General features: G+C 45.9%; 1 protein-coding gene across 1 annotated transcript in view; it reads right to left on the bottom strand.

The window, feature by feature from the left end:
- Positions 1-2,870: 2,870 nt before the first annotated feature.
- The window catches only part of GALNT16 (polypeptide N-acetylgalactosaminyltransferase 16), a 509,878-nt gene continuing 494,050 nt past the window's right edge, over positions 2,871-18,698 (bottom strand). The window contains exons 12-15 of the mRNA XM_085627303.1: positions 16,703-16,786; positions 15,542-15,683; positions 9,175-9,291; positions 2,871-3,713 (exon numbers count right to left, since the gene is read on the bottom strand). Of these exons, the coding sequence (XP_085483429.1) occupies positions 3,576-3,713; positions 9,175-9,291; positions 15,542-15,683; positions 16,703-16,786 (481 nt within the window). The 3' untranslated portion in view covers positions 2,871-3,575. The remainder of the gene's footprint in view (positions 3,714-9,174; positions 9,292-15,541; positions 15,684-16,702; positions 16,787-18,698) is intronic.

Here is an 18,698-nt window from a genome sequence, read left to right as displayed (position 1 = left end):
TCAGGTGTGTGTCCTTTCTTTCTGACCCTTTTCCCTTCTTTTTAAATTGTATCACTCCAATAGCCTCTTAAATATTTTTGTCATTGCCATCATTTCTTTCTGTTTCACTTTGGCAGCCCTGGCTTTGACCGGACTCCACAGCTTTGCTATGGATCTTCTTTCCTTTAATATTTATTAGCTTCGGCTTTTATCTTGTGACCAGCATCTCACAGATAAAAGACAATGGGCAATAAAAAAACAAGTTATTCTGACCCCCCCCTGAAGCTGGTAAAGCGGGGGCTTCTCTAAGTCCTTGCTTACGAGCACTTCCCAGAGACACATATTACCTTAGCCCAAGGCCTGCAGTAATTCCAGACTTTTGCTCTTACTGGCCACATTCTTCTGTCTGTCCTGGAGCTCTCTTGACCAAAGGGATTGCTTCTGACTTCAAGGTTGTTCGGCTTCGAGGAGCTAAGGTATGGAGTTAGTTGGTGAATTTTGATAGGTGAAGTACCATTCGTTCTGCTTTTCTTATATGAGGGAATTGGATGAATGATTTAAAGTAGAATGTGTGCATTGTGCATGGCCCCCAATCTGTCCCTCAGCACCCAGAGGATGTAAATCAGAGAAGACTGACCACTGACCCTAATTATGGGAACGCTTTCCCAGAGAGGTGTTCTCACATCCCTTCTAAATGGCACACGTAGCTCCATGTCTCATCTTTGTTTTTGTAAACAAATGTTATTAGTCATTTGAAATACAAGGCGTGAGACAAAACAGGCGCTTGCTTCACTCGGTAAGCCAGCCACAGTACCTCTCCGACACATGTGCAATTTCAAGATTGCTATGTTAATGTCCATATTCTGACTTCGTTTCCGCAGGAGCTCCAGTAATAGTGTTTGCTAAACACATGTACACAAGTAAAGCACTAAATAATTTAACTCCCCTCCCCCTTCAAACAATAACTCCCACCTCCCTTTATCCCGCCCTCCCCCCCTGGCGTGTCTTGGGTTATTTAGCACTTGTGTCCCTCTCCGGGACCACTTGCAGATCTTCTATCTAAACCTCTTGGTCTCTAAAGATACCCATCAGGGCTTCCGCTGAGGGTGCACGCCTCAATACTCTGGCTGCGTCTAATGTCTTCTCGCTCCCATTACGCTTAGCGTCCCTCAAGCGAATCGTTCCTTCACAGCCTGCCCAACGCGCAAATTCTCTTCTCATCTGCTTACGCTTGGGCCCCCCCTCGCCTTCCAGTGGCTCGTGATATCTCGCTTTGCTAATATTAAGCCCAAGTCCTGAAATTTACTAGTGATCTTGTTCTTAGAAGTATGTGGAAATCTGTGTAGCAAGCAATGGTCTGCCGTTATATTCAATTCCTTCTCAGTAATTTCCGCTAAGATTTCCATCATCTCCCGCCAGTAATTCTTTATTTCCGGGCAACTCCAGAACATATGGAGGAAGCTCCATGTCTCATCTTAGTCATTGTTCCAATAATTAAGAAAACTTTATGGGGCGGCCAAAGTTTTGCTTAATCCACCCGCCAACTCTGGAACAGACTGCCCATGCACCTCAGATGTCAGTCTAATCTTTATAGCTTTCAGAAACACCCAAAATCTTGGCTCTGCTCGCTTTCCTTATAGTTTTTATCCCCCCCCCCTTTTGTTCTTAGGTTTGATCTTAGGATAATGCTAGCGCCAAGATGCTGAATTTAAAATAAAAAAAATACAAGCAATCATTTGTTGAGGTCTACCAGTCCGATGATGCTAAATCATTGTTCTGGTGTTAATGGTGGCAGGTCAGGGATATCCAGGAAGCTCCATATATCCTTAAATTCTTTGCCTGATCAGGCTTCATGGGTAAGACCTTGGATAGGAATCTCTTCTGCGTTGTGCGATCCAGCGGGGTCTGCTCGATGTCGGCTGCACAGGCAGGTGTTGGGTCATTCAATGAACCAGGCACTTTCTGCTGTTGCCTGGTGTCGAGAACTGCCTTACTCGTTCATCGCCAGGCTCTTGACGAAGCCAATTACAATAATCAATCGTAGCAGATATGTGAACAGGAATAATCGCCCTTTGACAAGAACTAGACTTTAATAAAGCATTTATCCCTACAGAACCATTGCTCTAGTGCTCCTTAATTGGTTGATCAATAGCCGGGTGTCCATCATAGGTCCAAGAGGGTCAGGTCCCAGCCAGACTGTCAGGATAGCCAAATAAGATAAATGTACTTACAGTGGGGGGGGGGGGGGCAAACTGACCAAATTTAGAAACACAGGGCCTGATTCACAAAGTAAACTTACACTTCTGTGTAAGTTTACGATTGTTTGCTATCCACAAAGGTATTTTACTAGTAGTATCTTTACGACTACGGAGTCTCATCACATAAAAATATAGGACCGTCCTAACTTTTTATGTGCAGAGACTCCACAGTCGTAAATAAACTATTGATAAAATACCTTTCTGAATAGGAAACAACCGTAAACATCCACAAACATGTAAGTTTGCCTTTGTGAATCAGGTACATAGTGGCTAGATTAAAAATATGCCATGGATCTGGCCCTTCTGGAAATAGGGTGGGCACCCGAGCCTTATAGGAATCTGAATTTTAGTTGTGGTGGCAATATCGAACATATTCACCACATACGTCTACTATTAATAGTGGGATACAAACGGCTCATTGCCTATGTGCAGCCCATTGCTCCGCACTCCCAACTTCTTACTTCCATGAAGCATAACCATCTTGTCACCCACTACCAACAGAGGCTGCTGGGGTACTGCCCAATGGAAAGAGCACATGTGCACCACCTGCCATCAGATATTCACAAGTCACTTCTACTTGGAGTTGCCCAAAATTGCAAAAATCAAAACAATCTGCACAAAAACGCGGACACATTTATCGTTTTCAATTTTTTTAATAGTTTTGACTGCAAATGTTGTTAGAGCCATACCTCTCCAAGTTTCTGAAAAAATGAAACTATTGTCTTTTAGTGGCTTGTCGTCCATGAACGAACTTTTTTTTTCACTGTGTCACCAATCTCCCTTAGTCTGCAGAGTATGGGAGAGTGCACGCCAACATTTCCACAGGGGATATTTCTGGACCAACTCTGTACAGGCGATAAATACTTGAAGCGAATGCAACAAAAAAATAAAATTAAAATAGGTATTCCCAAACCTCATACCAAAAGAGTTCACAGAACTAGGGAAGCATGCCCCATCAACTTGGTCCATGAGGTCAGTGCCATCTTGGTTGTAGATTTGTTGGAATGAGGATGCCTAGGCGTGCTAGTCCGCGACCTGGTTGGCCCATTCCATGCACACACATACACGCGGGTCTGTCTCGAGAGGGTTGAGCATTCAAGCATTTCAGTTGAGTCTTTCTTTCTCTTTTGCAGACGTTTTTTTCAAAAAAAGCAATGCTGTTTTCCACCAAAATGGTTTGCAGCCGATCACAGTTGCAAAATGGCGGTGAGCAGGAAACACAATTGCTTAGTTGCCCCTCCCCCCGCCCCACTCCCTCCAGCATCCAATCCCAGAGTCTCATGCAGATGAAATGGTACGCACTAGTCCACACGTGTCATTGTGACCTCTGTGTCAAAATCATGTGGCCTGAAGAAGCTCCCACTGTTGGCTTGTCAAATCGGATTGACACGGGTTGGTCATCACCCGGGATGATTGGTTGTCGAGGCAGAGGCCGCTGAGGAAGTGTTGGAGGAACAGCCCCTTTAGTTTCCATTTCTGGAGAGAGAAGAAGGACAAACAGGTCAATATCTTGAAATAAACAGGAAATAGTATGAATGGGAGAGATTTGATTAGATATGTTCTGCAATTAGAGATTTTTTTTAAGTCTGGGGCACGTGCAGGGGATTACTGGTAGAAATGGGGATGACTAGATGTGGCCATCAATGGAGATTTTTTGGAAGATGAGGCACAATAAGATTATAAAGCTATTTGTCCTACAACGTAGAAGAAACAACAATGGATCAAATAAAGATGAAAAAGAGAAATAAAGGAAAATAATAATATTAATAAGGGAAAACCAAAAAAGAAATATAAAGGAGAACAGAAAGTAAAATAAAGAGCATTGGGATCAAGAAAGACAAGATGTTTAATATAGAACTGTGGATGGAAGAAAGAAAAAAGATTCTCAAAAGAAAAAAATACATACAATAATGTGAAGAAAGCAAAAGAGAAAAGTAAGTGCAGCCATAACAAAAATAACAGGATGAGATTAATAGAAAAGGGAACCACGAGAAGGGAAGAAAGGAAAGGAAGAAGTAAGGAAAGAAGCAAGAAAGGAATGAAGGAAAGAAAGAGATCAAGAAAAAAGGGTGAAGAAAGAAAGGAAGGAATGAAGGGCAGTAGGGAGGAGAACAAAAGAAATGAATAATGGAAGAAATGAAGGTGGGAAAAAAGAAGAGAAAAAAGATAAACTAAAAAAATCGAAAAAGATAGTAAACTATGATTGAAACAGAAAAATAGGGCTGCAGAAAACATGGATGGAGAGAAGATTAAACAGTGCAAGAGGAGGGAGCCAATAACATTAGAAATCCAACTAACAGCACTGAAACCTACCTACGTAGCAATTGTGAGCTTTTAGGTCACTGGCAAGTTAGAGAAATGTAAGGGTTAAAGTGGGTCTGCCCAGAGCCCTGCCCCTTTGCACCTTCTGAGTTTGTTTGTGTTCCTTAGTCTTCCCTTTCTTGGCTCTTTGAGGTTGATCTCCGTCTCTTCTCAGAGACAGGATCTAAAAGTCATCGATTCTCATTTTTGCCGCCAACCGCCCAGTCGATAAATAGTGATTTCCTACCATAGCTGACATGGTTTGAGGTAGAGCTGTCTCCTGGCCTCCTCTATTGGATGTTCGTGACCTCAGAGAGTCTGACAGCTGAGGCCTCCCTGGTCCTGCCAATATCATTAGCAGCTCAGATATTGATCCAGCACTGCCTACTCGCTGAATAAATGAAACGCAAGGCCAGGGGATACATAAGAATGGACCGGCAAATTCACATCGCGGAGACATATCACCCACAATGCCACGGGCTTGTTGAGCGTAGACTAATGATGTGCTGCAAGGTTTGAATGTGCAGTAGTGGAACTTTATTCCTACAACTGCCGATGTTCTTGTTGGGAGATCGCTATATCCGACTGAGGGCCTCCTCTACCGAAGACCTCCTCGGTCCCAAGGAAATGGGCTAGTAAGAAGATACAATCTCTGAGCTTCTCAACTACTCTGAAATAGCTTTTTTTCAATAAAATCAGAAAATTGGTTTCTCCTCCCTGCTGGTTTGACCCAGACTTAACAGGGAATCCCAATGCAAAGAATTGATTGCCACCCAGTGGGGAAGTAATAAGGCCATGTATTCAAGACTCTTTGGTCACAGACTCCCATAGATGGACGGGCCGAGAACCAGAACGTCTTATCTCCAAAACCAAATCATTTTCCTAGCAAGGATACAGTAGAGAGCAGCATCAGTTATTCAGCAACACTACACTTAGAGGAGTCTCACTTCCAGCAGTTCTCGCTAAGGGCAATTGGGTGAAGGGTTGCAACCTATATGGTGCAGCCTGTTCCTGGTGATGGATTGCCACCTGCAGGGTGCAGCCTGCTCTTAGTTATGGGTTGCCACCTGCAGGGTGCAGCCGGTTCGTGGTTATGAGTTGCCACCTGCAGGGTGCAGCCTGTTTTTGATGATTGGTTGCCACCTGCAGGGTGCAGCCTGCTCTTGGTGATGGGTCGACATCTGTAGGGTGCAGCCTGTTCTTGTGATGGGTTGCCACCTGCAGGGTGCAGCCTGTTCTTGTGATGGGTTGCCACCTGCAGGGTGCAGCCTGTTCTTGTGATGGGTTGTCACCTATAGGGTGCACCGTGTTCTTGGTGATGGGTTTCTACCTGGAGGGTGCAGCTTGTTCTTGGCAATGGGTTGCTACCTACAGGGTGCGGCCTGTTCTTGGGGATGGGTTGCCACCAGCAGGGTGCAGCCTGTTCTTGGGGATGAGTTGCCATATATAGAGTACAGTCTGTTCTTGGTGATGGGTCGCCACCTGCAGTGTGCAGCCTGTTCTTGGTTATGGGTTGCCACCTATAGAGTGCAGCATGTCCTTGGTTATGGGGTGCCACCTGCAGGGTGCAGCCTGTTCTTGGTTATGGGTTGCCACCTATAGGGTGCAGCCTGTTCTTGATGATGGGTTGCCACCTATAGGTTGCAGCCTGTTATGGGTTGCCACCTATAGGGTGCAGCCTGTTCCTGATGATGGGTTGCCACCTATAGGGTGCAGCCTGTTGTTGGTTATGGGTTATCACCTATAGGGTGCAGCCTGTTGTTGGTTATGGATTGCCACCTATAGGTTGCAGCCTGTTCTTGGTTATGGGTTGCCACCTATAGGGTGCAGCCTGTTCTTGATGATGGGTTGCCACCTATAGGGTGCAGCCTGTTGTTGGTTATGGGTTATCACCTATAGGGTGCAGCCTGTTGTTGGTTATGGGTTGCTACCTATAGGGTGCAGCCTGTTCCTGATGATGGGTTGCCACCTATAGGGTGCAGCCTGTTGTTGGTTATGGGTTATCACCTATAGGGTGCAGCCTGTTGTTGGTTATGGGTTGCTACCTGCAGGGTGCAGCCTGCTCTTGATGATGGGTTGCCACCTGCAGGGTGCAGCCTGTTCCTGGTGATGCATTGCCATATGTAGGGTACAGTCTGTTCTTGGTGATAGGTCACCATCTGTAGGGTACAGCCTGTTCTTGTGATGGGTAGCCACCTGCAGTGTGCAGCCTGTTCCTGGTGATGGGTTGCCACCTATAGCGTACTCCCTGTTCATGTTTATGGGTTGCCACCTGCAGGGTACAGCCTGTTCTTGGCGATGGTTTGCCACCTGCAGGGTGCAGCTTGTTTTTGGTGATGGGTCACCACCTGCAGTGTGCAGCCTGTTCTTGGTTATGGGTCGCCACCTGCAGGGTGCAGCCTGATCTTGGTGATGGGTTGCCACCTATAGAGTGCGGCCTGTCCTTGATTATGGGTTCCCACCTGCAGAGTGGAGCCTGTTATTGATGATGGGTTGCCACCTATAGGGTGCATCCTGTTCTTGGTTATGGGTTATCACCTATAGGTTGCAGCTTGTTCTTGGTTATGGGTTATCCCTTATAGGGTGCAGCCTATTCTTGCTCATGGGTTGCCAACTGCACAGTGCAGCCTGTTCTTGGTTATGGGCTGCCATCTATAGGGTGCAGCATGTTCTTGGTTACGGGTTTCTATCTGCAGAGTACAGCCTGTCCCTGGCCTTGGTTCAGACACAGCAACCTGCAGACGCACTCTCACGTAGTGGCTAGATGTGTCCTAACCAGGGATTCCCTGTGGATGAAAACTACATGGAGTGTACGGCCCTGGAAGTTGTATCCAAAACTACTCTTCTGAAGTGAGTTAGGTTGTGCAACCTAACAGAGCCTCCTCGTCCCAGAGACAGATCCCAATGTCTACTCAGTGACCACTAATAAAATATGGATGCTAGCGGAACTGTGATTGACAGTCTCTCTGCATTGACCATCTGCATCTTTCTATTCACCGCATCACGCAATCAAAGTTTTCTCCCATCCATATAAACGATTGTTGCTCATTCGTGGAATACCCTGTATGCACCAGGTCTGATGGAAATATCCAATTATCCATAAAGTAAAAATAGCTGCCCCAGGACAGTAGGATCGCAAGTGTCATGAAGACGGCACATGGCCTACCTAACTTTATTCTCTAAGCAAAGTAGCCAAAGCTTCGTTTATGCCCTTTGTGTGCTTTTTGTAAGAGAAAAAGCTATCAACTCTTGCAAGCTAGGGGCTGGGAAGTGAAAACCCACTGTAGAGCGCAACGGTGTTTATTTTTACATCTAGGAATGGAGCCTTGAATGTATTCTTCATGGGCTCTCTGGCATTGGACATCTTCATGAATCTTTTCCTCCAATCACTGTACCAAGACTCTCCCTCCCATGACTCTCATTGGCTGCTCTGACTTCTGTTTTGTTCTCGGGCATGAAATAAAGAAGGCAAGTAGACACGGATTGACCCCTCGAATAAATATTGATGATTCTTATTGTCATGGAAGTTATTTAAGCTAATAATTTGAAGTAGAGATATATTTAGGCTTCCTCACGAGAGGGGAAGCCTTCTACATTCAGAGATGTGAACTGGTAGGATCTCCTGCCATGAGGGTCCCTCCAGGATGTAAAGCCATCCCTGGGGCTGTGGTCATCCTCCTCTTATAGGCCCTGTCTGGCCAGCAGGGACCATGGTCATCCCTGAAGTCTACCACCTTAGCTCTCCCTTCAGCATATATGTGGATGTTTGTATGGTCTCCTATTATTCTTGCTCTCTGGTGCTCGCTCAAGGACGTGGTAACGCACTACAGGCTCACCAACACAACAAAAGATGCACATGTCGTCATCCATTCAAGCTGTGTTTCAGAGCCCACTCATATGCAGCAAGAAGAGTTCAAATGTATATGTCACCAGTCTCTGAACATGGATTACAGTATTCCCGCAGCTATTGGTAGAAACCATTAGAGCAGAACAGCATCTTCAGCCATGGTGTAGCAAAGGTGCCATGAGCCTTGATGGAAGCAAGGAAAATGGTCCCCCATCCCATGGTTTGCAAAGCTTCTGCTGACATAAAAATGTATTCTACACACATTCCAGCAGAATCGCCCTCCTGACCAGTCGCTATGGGATTGGAGCCTGTAATCTGCAGGTGACTCAGTGCCTATGGCATAAACCCAACCCACTAGTTCTTTCATACAGCACGCACTTAGATAGACTTGAGCTCATTAAGAATGTTGTTTCCTTTGTAGAATGAAATGATGTCCACTCTCTCATTAAAACCCCTAAAACTCCATTTGTCCTCTGCCTACCCGATACCCTACAAATCCCTAACCTGCACGTTCGACATAGCGGTGTAGTGTGGGTTGCCAGCGCCTGGGGCATAGCAAGTGTCTTTCCACTTTTCTTTTAATTGCATCGGCCATGTCCCTAGGAGAGACCCTCCAGTTTTTTCATCCCACTTAAAGCCCTGGTTACAGTGTAATATAGCTTTCTAGCGCTACATTAATAGCTCCATAGAGCATGTTATCCATGTCAAACTTATATCCACTTCCCTTGTGGAATTACTGGGTGTCCCTGCCCCTTGTGAGGCAGAGGAAGGTATGAGGTGTTGTGCTACCTGTCTGGCGTCTTTCTGGTTGCACGACTCCAGCATGATGTGGGACCCGGTGGAGAAGGACGCCACGGAGAGACACTTGTCCTGCTGCCTGATCAGGGGGTCACTGAACACCCATTCCTGGAAAGATGGAAACAGAAGGAGTTGGCTCTAGCGAAGCATCTACTCAGCATCAAGCGTGAGGATGGACATTGTGGCTCTAAATGGGCCATGGACAAAAACACTTATCAAGGAGAAACATTTCTTAAACATACAGAATGTCAAGGAGCAATAGAGTCTTCCATGGCACGGCCAAAGGAGAGTCCACTGGGGCCATTGAAGGAGCAAGCGAGTCCTGCGTAGCAAAGTGTAGACGGGGAGGAAAGCGGTCTCTAGTGCGGCAAATTGAAGAAAAGGGAAACTTTTGAGAGTAACAGCAATGAGGAAGAGACTTTGTTGTGGAAAAGCAAAGAAGTAGAGTACACAAATTGGAAAAGTGTTGGAGGGTTTTTACATTGTTATTTATTTATGTTTTTTACTGAGAAAAGAGATCGGTTTATTTTTATTTACGCTTCTAATTGCATCGCCTGGAAATCCCATTGAATTTGTAGAGTTTTCATTGACATTAATTAAGTGCAGTGTTCTGTGAAAAGCAATTCCAACTGTGACACAAAACTAATGTAATCATAGGGGTTAACACTTTACCCCAACTGAATAATCTATACTTGAAACCCTTAATCCCCAACCCTATATCTATAAACCTTTACCTGTAACCTGAACAACCCCACACCAGTAAACCTACATATAACCACATAATCTCAGCCTATGTCCTATACCCATAATGCTAAACTCAATCCCCTTAACCAATAAACCAATTATAAACTCCATTATCTTATCTTCTACACAATGTGCCCTATACCCTTAAACATGTACCCCAAACACTTAACTCCTTACACATAATCTTGTGCACCAAAGCACTAACCCTTAACCCCCTAGCACCATACCCTTAACCCCTATATCATAAACCCTAACCATGCACGGTATACCATACACCATGAATCCATATCACAAACCCTTAACCCTTAAACCCAACCTTTAACTCTGTACACATAACCCAAACACATACTCTATATTTGGCCCGGGTGAAATGTAAATGACACCGCTGTAATTTACGCGATTTCAAGAATGTTGCCGTACGCTTATTCTGCCAAATTACTGAAGCTATGCCATTATGCCATATTGCGTAATTATGCACAGTTTATGGGGAAAAAAGTATTGCAAACTCTTGGGAACAACATGAATGGCCAGAATATGAGTGTCTGTTGCTTGCAGCATGAGTGGGTTTTGAGCTATTTCTTTTAGCACAAAATGTGTCTTTGCATCAAAAATGTATGTCACTTTGCCCACATTTTGAATAATTACACAAAAGCAAAGTATTCACGTTTCACACTCTCCCAATCAATAAATCATACCTTTTTCCCTATACCTTTAACCCTGAAGCTTACATTGTAAACCCCTAAATGCTATACCCTTAAACTCCAACCCAAGACCCCAAGCCATTAGCTCTAAAGCTTTAACCCTGTATCCCTAACTCCAGCCCCTAACACCATTAACCACTATACCTTGTAGTCTATACACCTGACCGCTTTCCTCCTTTCAGACTGTCCTTACTTCAAAATATTTTTGGAACACTTTGGTAAATTGGGACATGTTATTTTCATCAGTCTTATTTTCAATGTTTTGAGGCAATCCCGTAGGAGGAGTCTCTTTTGTAACTACGTCAAGTAGGAGGTGTCTCTTTTCTGCAACGTCAAGACCATTAGTGTCCTTTATGGCACATTAAAGGAGGAATGAAGACCAGTGTCATGTGTGACACATTTCAAGGAGAATAGTGTCTAGTGTGGCAAAGACGAGGAAGGACACTGCTTAGAGTCTCAAAGTCAATATCGGCCGGTGTCCTATGACGCAGCATATTTAAAGGGGGAAGAGTGTCTTTTAGTGCCTTTTGTTTTATTTAAAGGCGGAAGTGTATTTTGTTTTACAAATACAAGGACAAATAGTGTTGTGTGCCTCGAAGGAAGGGACGAAGAGTGTCTTTTGTTGCACATTTAAGGACTAAGAGTGTCTTGTGTGGTAAAGACTAGGAATGTGAGTGGCTAATCGAGATGGAACTTGGGTTTGGGTTTAAATGTCATGTGGACAGTCCAGAGAGTGGCAAAGTGAAGGAGGGAAAGCCTTGTGTGCAGCGGCAGCCTGTACTAATGGGCGGAGGGGCCATGCCTCTCCCCTTTTGCCCATCAAGGGGAGTGTCTGTCAGGCTGAGCAAAGGTCAGCCAGCCAGATTCTCTTGATTTTCAGGCCAGGCAGCCAAGAGCCCGTCTGCGCCGATCTGCGACCCGACTGCGGCCAGCGCCAGGAACCCTGGACCTCCCACTACCCATCACTATGACACCACCACCCTCGTCGCACTCAACCCTGGAAGACTTAGAGAATGCCAATAGACCTCGCCGAACACGACCCATGGCCAGTTCTCCTGCCTCCACTGCCACCAGACCCTCACCGCCACCCCCGGCCTCCAACACCTGCCGACGCCAGCACGGGCGACACCCTAAAATACATCCTCCTCAATGTACGCTCTGTACACAAACATGCCATGGAAATCTGGAACCTACTCGACTCTCTCGCCCGACATCACCTTCTTCACAGCGACCTGGACCCCGAAATCAGCACTCCCATCGCAGACGGATACAAGATCCAAAGGAAAGACCGCCCCAACCACCCAGGAGGGGGCCTCGCCATCGCCCACAAGAGCACCCTCCGCCTCACCACCTCCAGTAAAACCTTCCCCTCCGCCGAACACCTGCACTTTCAGATCCAGACCACCCCCAAAGCCACACTCCGAGGAGCCCTCGTCTACAGACCCCCACGGCCCCCGAACACCCTTCGCCACCACCATCACCGACTTCATCGCACCCCACCCCACCGCCTCAACAAACTACATACTCATTGGAGACCTGAACTTTCACCTCGACAACCCCAGCAACCCCAACTCCACTATCCTTCATGACATCCTCGCCAGCATCGTACTTAAACAACTCGTCAACACACCGACCCACAGAGCAGGACACACCCTCGACTCCATCTTCGCAGCAGGAAACAGCATCCAATTCAGCCACACAATGAAGCCGCCATGGACCGACCACCACTGCGTACACTTCGCCATCAACAAACCCAAGGCACCCAAACCAGCCCCACGCCCACCACAAAGGAACTGGAGCAAGATTACTGATGAGCAACTTAACTCCACCCTCACCTGAGACAACCACATCTGGGCACCCGATGCAAACAACGCAGCCAGAGAACTCCACACCTGGAACTCCGACTGCGCAGACAAGCTCACCCCGCTACGCAGCCCCAACAGACAACGCCCCAGGAAAGCCGCCTGGTTCACCACCGCTCTCCAAGAAGCCAGACGCACCTGCAGACACCTGGAGAACTGGAGAAACACCAAGACAACCGAAAACCACACTACCTACAAGGACGACCATGATGGACTACCACAACCAGATCAGAGCCACCAAGAGGAACTTCATCCACAACAAAATCCTGGCCTACTCCACCAGTGTCATTCAAGAATTCACCAACCCACGCAGCGAGGCCACAGACACCACCCCACCCCAAAACCTCTGTGACAAGCTTGGAACCTATTTCCACCTCAAGATCAACAAGCATTGGCAAAGCCAATAGGTCTTGCCTTTGGGACCTTATAAGTGTTTAGCCATGCAACAGTTGCATAACTAAATACTTAGGTCCCAAAAGCGAGACCTATTAGCTATGCGGCCGCGAAAGTGAAAGTGATCGCGATCACGATCACGATCAAACATAATCGCGGTAAACCGCGGTGCGCGCGACCGCGCACATGCACTGTAGCTCTAGGCTGGCCTGGTAGCACTTTTTGGAGCCCTCTCAATAAGTCTCGCCAGACCAGCGCATGCGCTGGGTCAGGCGAGTCCTAAAAACCTCTATGACAACTTCATCGACCATCCACGAGGTGCCACAGATGGCCTCCCGTCCCCCAGAAGCACCAGCCAGCCCACCATCTCCAACTGGACACCGATCACGGTCGAAGACACTGCCTCGACCATGAAAAGCATCCACTCGGGGGCCCTCACCGACCCCTGCCCCCCTCACATCTACCACAGAGCTGCGGCTGCCATCGCACCCGAACTACAATGCACCATCAACACCACCTTCAAAAAAGGCACCTTCCCAGATGATTGGAAGCGCACAGAAGTCAGACCTCTGTTCAAGAAGCCCACAGCTGACCCCACCGACCTCAAGAACTATCGGCACATCTCGCTCCTCCCCTTCACAGCCAAAGTTGCAGAGAAAACAGTCAACAGGAAACTGACACGATTCATTGAAGAGAAAGCCATCCTCGAACCGTCCCAATCCGGATTTCGAAGCAACCACAGCCCAGAGACCGCCCTACTTGCTGCCACAGATGACATCCGCACCCTCCTGGACCAAGGCCACTCCACAGCCCTCATCCTACTCGACCTATCAGCGGCCTTCGACACAGTCTCCCACCGCACACTAGTCATCAGACTACACAATGCAGGCATACAAGGAACAGCCCTGGGCTGGATCCGATCAGTCCTCACCGGAAGAAGCCAAAGGATCAGACTCCCACCCTTCCTATCCGACCCCACGAAAATCACCTGCGGAGTTCCACAGGGTTCATCCCTGAGCCCCACCCTCTTCAACATCTACATGGCCCCCCTCGCAGCCATCGTCCGACAACACGGCCTCAACATCGTATCCTATGCCAACGACACCCAGCTCATCCTCTCCCTCACCAAAGAGCCCACCACTGCCAAAATCAACTTCCAGAAAGGAATGCAAGACGTCGGAGTCTGGATGACCAACAGCTGCCTGAAGCTCAACGCCGAGAAGACAGTAGTCCTCGTCCTCGGAACCACCCCTTCTGCATGGGACAGCACCTGGTGGCCGACCGCCCTCGGAAGCCCACCCACCCCCTCAGACCACGCCAAGAACCTCGGTATCGTACTCGACTCATCACTCACCATGAACCAACAGGTCAACGCCGTCACCTCCAGCTGCTTCAACACCCTCCGCAAGACCTTCAAGTGGATCCCCCTGAGTCAAGGAAGACAGTCACCCAAGCACTCATCACCTGCAGACTGGACTATGGAAACGCACTCTGCGCCGGCATCAACAAGTCCCTACTCCGCAAACTCCAGACAATACAGAACACCGCCACCGTCCTCGACATCCCCCGACACGAACACATCAGTCAACTCCTACGAAGTCTCCACTGACTCTCCGTGGAGAAAAGAGTTATTTTCAAAATCCTCACTGACGCCTGCAAATACCTACACAACATCGGACCCAAATACCTCAACGACAGAATCAACTTCCACGTACCCAAAAGAAACCTCCGATCTTCCAACCTCGTACTGGCCGAAACCCCACGCATCCACAGAGCCAGAGCAGGTGGAAGATCCTTCTCTCACATTGCAGCCAAGACCTGGAACAAGCTACTGGAAGACATCAGACACGCCCCCTCCCTGAACACCTTCAGGAAGACCCTCAAGACCTGGCTCTTCGGCTAAACAGATCTGCGGAACCCCTGCTCACCCCAGCGCCTTGAGACCCTCATGGGTGAGTAGCGCGCTTACAATTCCCTGATTGATTGATTGAAGAGTTAGACATACATTAAATATGCAGGCTACCGTCTGCCCGAGCTGAACTTTGCCGGGATGAAGATTTCACAGCTCCTGTGGGCGTGACATCTTCAGCCTGGCAAAGCACCTCAAGGCCCTCAACCTCGTACGAGGGGGGAGAGTCACTAACTGCCTCCGACCTGGGCACTGCCGCCCTGCAGTGCCCGGGGCTGAGAGTCGATCACTGACACCTCGTAACAAAGTAGGGTGGGGTCAGCAGTCTTACTGACCCCATCCCACTCTGTGACGAGATAGGGACTGCTGCCCCACCTCATTGGCTGACCTAATGTCAGCCAATGACAGAAGGCCGCAGTCCCAACCCTCCTAGGACCTAGGAGGCAGAGCTGCTCAGGTAAGTGTGATTTAAAAAAAATGTTATGTGCATGCATGTATGTATGAATATTTGGGAGTGACGGTTGTGAATGGAAGCGTTTGTGTGCGCGTGTGTGAATGCATAGGTGTGAGTAAGTGTGAATGTGTACATGTGTCCCGTTCACCATCCTGCTAAAATTACCGGCCACCACTGCTTGTGTGGCTGAGTCAGTGTATGTAGTATTTGTGTGTCAAAGACCTGGAGGACGGTTGTCTTGTGTGGTAATGTCAGGAAAGATGAGTGTGTTGTGTGGTAAACCATGCAGTCATACCTGGGCAGCTGGAGGGTTGTTCACCGTTCCTTTACAGATCCCCACACTCACAAGAGAGTTCCCTGCCGTGTCCTCTCCCCGGGACTCGAGGCAGTTTGTTCCCTGCCTAATGATGCCCGGTATCACTTCCTTTTCAGGGACCCTTAGGAAAAAGATCAAAATCAGAGATGAAATATATTCCACTGTTGACACATCACAGTGATTGTGATTAGCAGGGGTAGAGTTTTTGGTCTGGGGCTTACATCGATGCATCCATGACTAAAAATGATAGTAGATATTTACAAAGCCATGCACACAAGGGGCGATTTGAGCTTCAATGCGTGGCTTTGTAAAAACATTGTAACGCAATGCAGCAGCCTGCGCTGCATTGCAACACATTTCATTCTGGGAGGCGTTCCGTGGGCGGGATTTGGGCATTCCCATGCATCCACCCATAGATTTCATGCAATCCCAGATTTACAAAGGTTTGTAAACCTGGTATTGCAGCTCACATAGAAAGATGAAAATGCCTTGAGGGATTGTTTTTGTGCAGGAAGGTATCCCTTGGTTTTCTCTTTGCAACGCAGGCACCATTGCATCTTGGTGCAAGGGTGCCTGCGTTGGTGCTAGGCTGCCTGAAGTGCCCCAGCACAAGAAGAGAGCAGAAATGCTCCATATCTTTGTAAATATGGAGCATTTCTCTCCTCTCCCTTTTACGCAACGCAGTGCAGCAACTTTGCTTGCTGGCCTGCGTTGCGATAAATTTAAGAAAATATACCCCTAGGTGCGGTCAAAATTGTAATTTGCGTAATGTCTGAAGTTTCCTGTTATGCTTGCAATGCAAAATTCCTGAAATCATGCTATCACACCACTGTATGAAATGAATTTATAGCAAAATTATAGTATGGGCAGAGGCGAACAACCAGAATGTGCTCCACTGTTTTTCGCCGCAGCTGTGTTTTGGATGCATCTTTGCATCAACAATTTCAGCTGAGGGTGCAAGTCACACTGAAATTCAGTGCTAAATGATGGATTCGCATTTTGTGTAATTTTGCGTAATTTCCACAAAATGTTGGGTAATTGGGCAATAGGACATTATGCTAATTTCACCCCCCCCCCCCCCCAGAGTGACACCCGGGCCTGCCAGCTAGGGATCCCCCCCTCTTGAAAGAGCGCACTTACTTGAGCTCCGGGTACACGTTCTCCAGATACCACTGGAAGGGTTTGCACTTCATTTGTTGACGCAGCTCCATCCGCTCCGCGATGCTGAAACGGAAAGTGGCGCTGTTAAGTACCGTGTACGGGGGATTGGGCTCATATCAGCTCACACACAGAATGGGCATGTCACACCAGATGCATCTGTAGGTTGATGAAAGCTTCAAAAAAGCACCGCAGCCCCTATTTTATTTTTAAGCAGTTTGATATAGCGCGAACTCGACTTGAAGGTACTGGAGTGCTTTATATGAACACCAGTTACGTTACACAAGGACACATTCATTTTTTGTAGGTACGGGGAGATCAAGTGATTTGCCCAGAATCAAAGGATGTGAAGTCGATGCCGAGACTTGAACCCGCTTTCCCAGTTCCAAAGTTGACCGCTCTGGTTGGTACACCACACTCTCGCTGCATGTAGGGTGGGGCTGTACCCGTTGCTTCCTCCTACTTGGTACCCCCTGGTCTCTGCCCTGTGTGGTGACTGACACGGTAAACAGACATAATATCGAATAAAAAATATCGCCAGGACAGGATATCGAGTTTGTAATATAGAATGGACAGAATATCGAATTGCCAAAATATAGTGGTGAAGAAAATCGAAAATCGAAAATCAGGTAAGAAATATCGATTTAAATAATATAGAAGTAAGTAATATCGACAGTCATAACATAGTTGTTAAAAATATCGATTTTTTTATAGTGTTTTAAGTGTTAGTATATGTGTTAAAAGTATGTATTAATTTTGGAATGTATGTTTGCATATTTTTAAAGTAATGAAATTTATGTTATTTAATTTTTGTGTAATTTAATTCCGTAGCGGGTTGTGGGTTTATAGGGGATTAGGATGGGAAGTAATTTAATTATAGTACATTAAATAATAATTTTTAGGAATTATTAATTATTTTTAATTTAATTTTGCGTTTTACTTCTGTAGCGGGTTGTGGGTTTATAGTGGAATAGGGTGGGAAGTAATTTAATTGTTATTAGGTAATTATTAATTGGTATAGAAAATTAATTGGTTGTTGATTAATTATTAATTGGTAAATAATTTGTATTAATTTGTATTAATTGTTTAATTGATAATTATGTTAATTGTATTAATTTATTATTTGTAGCGGGTTGTGGGTTTATAGGGGAATATGGTGGGAATTAATTTAATTGTAAAAAATTATTTATTGAAATAATTTTTGTATATTGCTAATTAATCTATTCGTAATTAATTATTAATTGGTATTAATTTTATTTATTAATTTTTGGTACTGAAAATTAATTGGTTGTTAGTTATCAATAGGTAATTAATAAAAAAATATTGGTATTTATAATTAATTATTAAATATTGTGTGATTGGTAATTAATTTTAATACTTGTTTTGGTATTAATAATTTATGTATTTTTAATAAAATATTAAATTATTATTTTCCCTACTATTGCACTCACTGGAGTGGGAATAGTAATTTTTACCCCTACGCTATCCAACGCTTTCCCTACTGTTGCACTCACTGGAGTGGGAATAGTAAATTTTACCCTCCCGCTATCCAACGCTTTCCCTACTGTTGCACTCTCTGGAGTGTGAATATTAATTTTTACCCCTACGCTATCCAATGCTTTCCCTATTATTGCAATGTCTGGAGTGGGAATACTAATTTTTACCCTCCCGCTATCCAACGCTTTCCCTACTGTTGCACTCTCTGGAGTGGGAATAGTAATTTTTACCCTCCCGCTATCCAACGCTTTTCCTAATATTGCACTTACTGGAGTGGTAATAGTAAATTTTACCCGCTCGCTATCCTACGCAAAAAATATTGCATATTTTTAATTAATATTACGTTAATATATATGTATTATTTTTTTTTTTTACTTACATTAATTATTTATTAATTTTCAAGTTATTTAAGTATTTTTAAGTATGTTTCAGTTAATTATATGTTTTATTTAATTAATTTTACATTAATTTTAAGACATTT

Source organism: Triturus cristatus, chromosome 9, assembly GCF_964204655.1.
Source record: "Triturus cristatus chromosome 9, aTriCri1.1, whole genome shotgun sequence".
Taxonomy (NCBI): Eukaryota; Metazoa; Chordata; class Amphibia; order Caudata; family Salamandridae; genus Triturus; species Triturus cristatus.
This window is presented reverse-complemented; position numbering and strand designations above follow the sequence as displayed.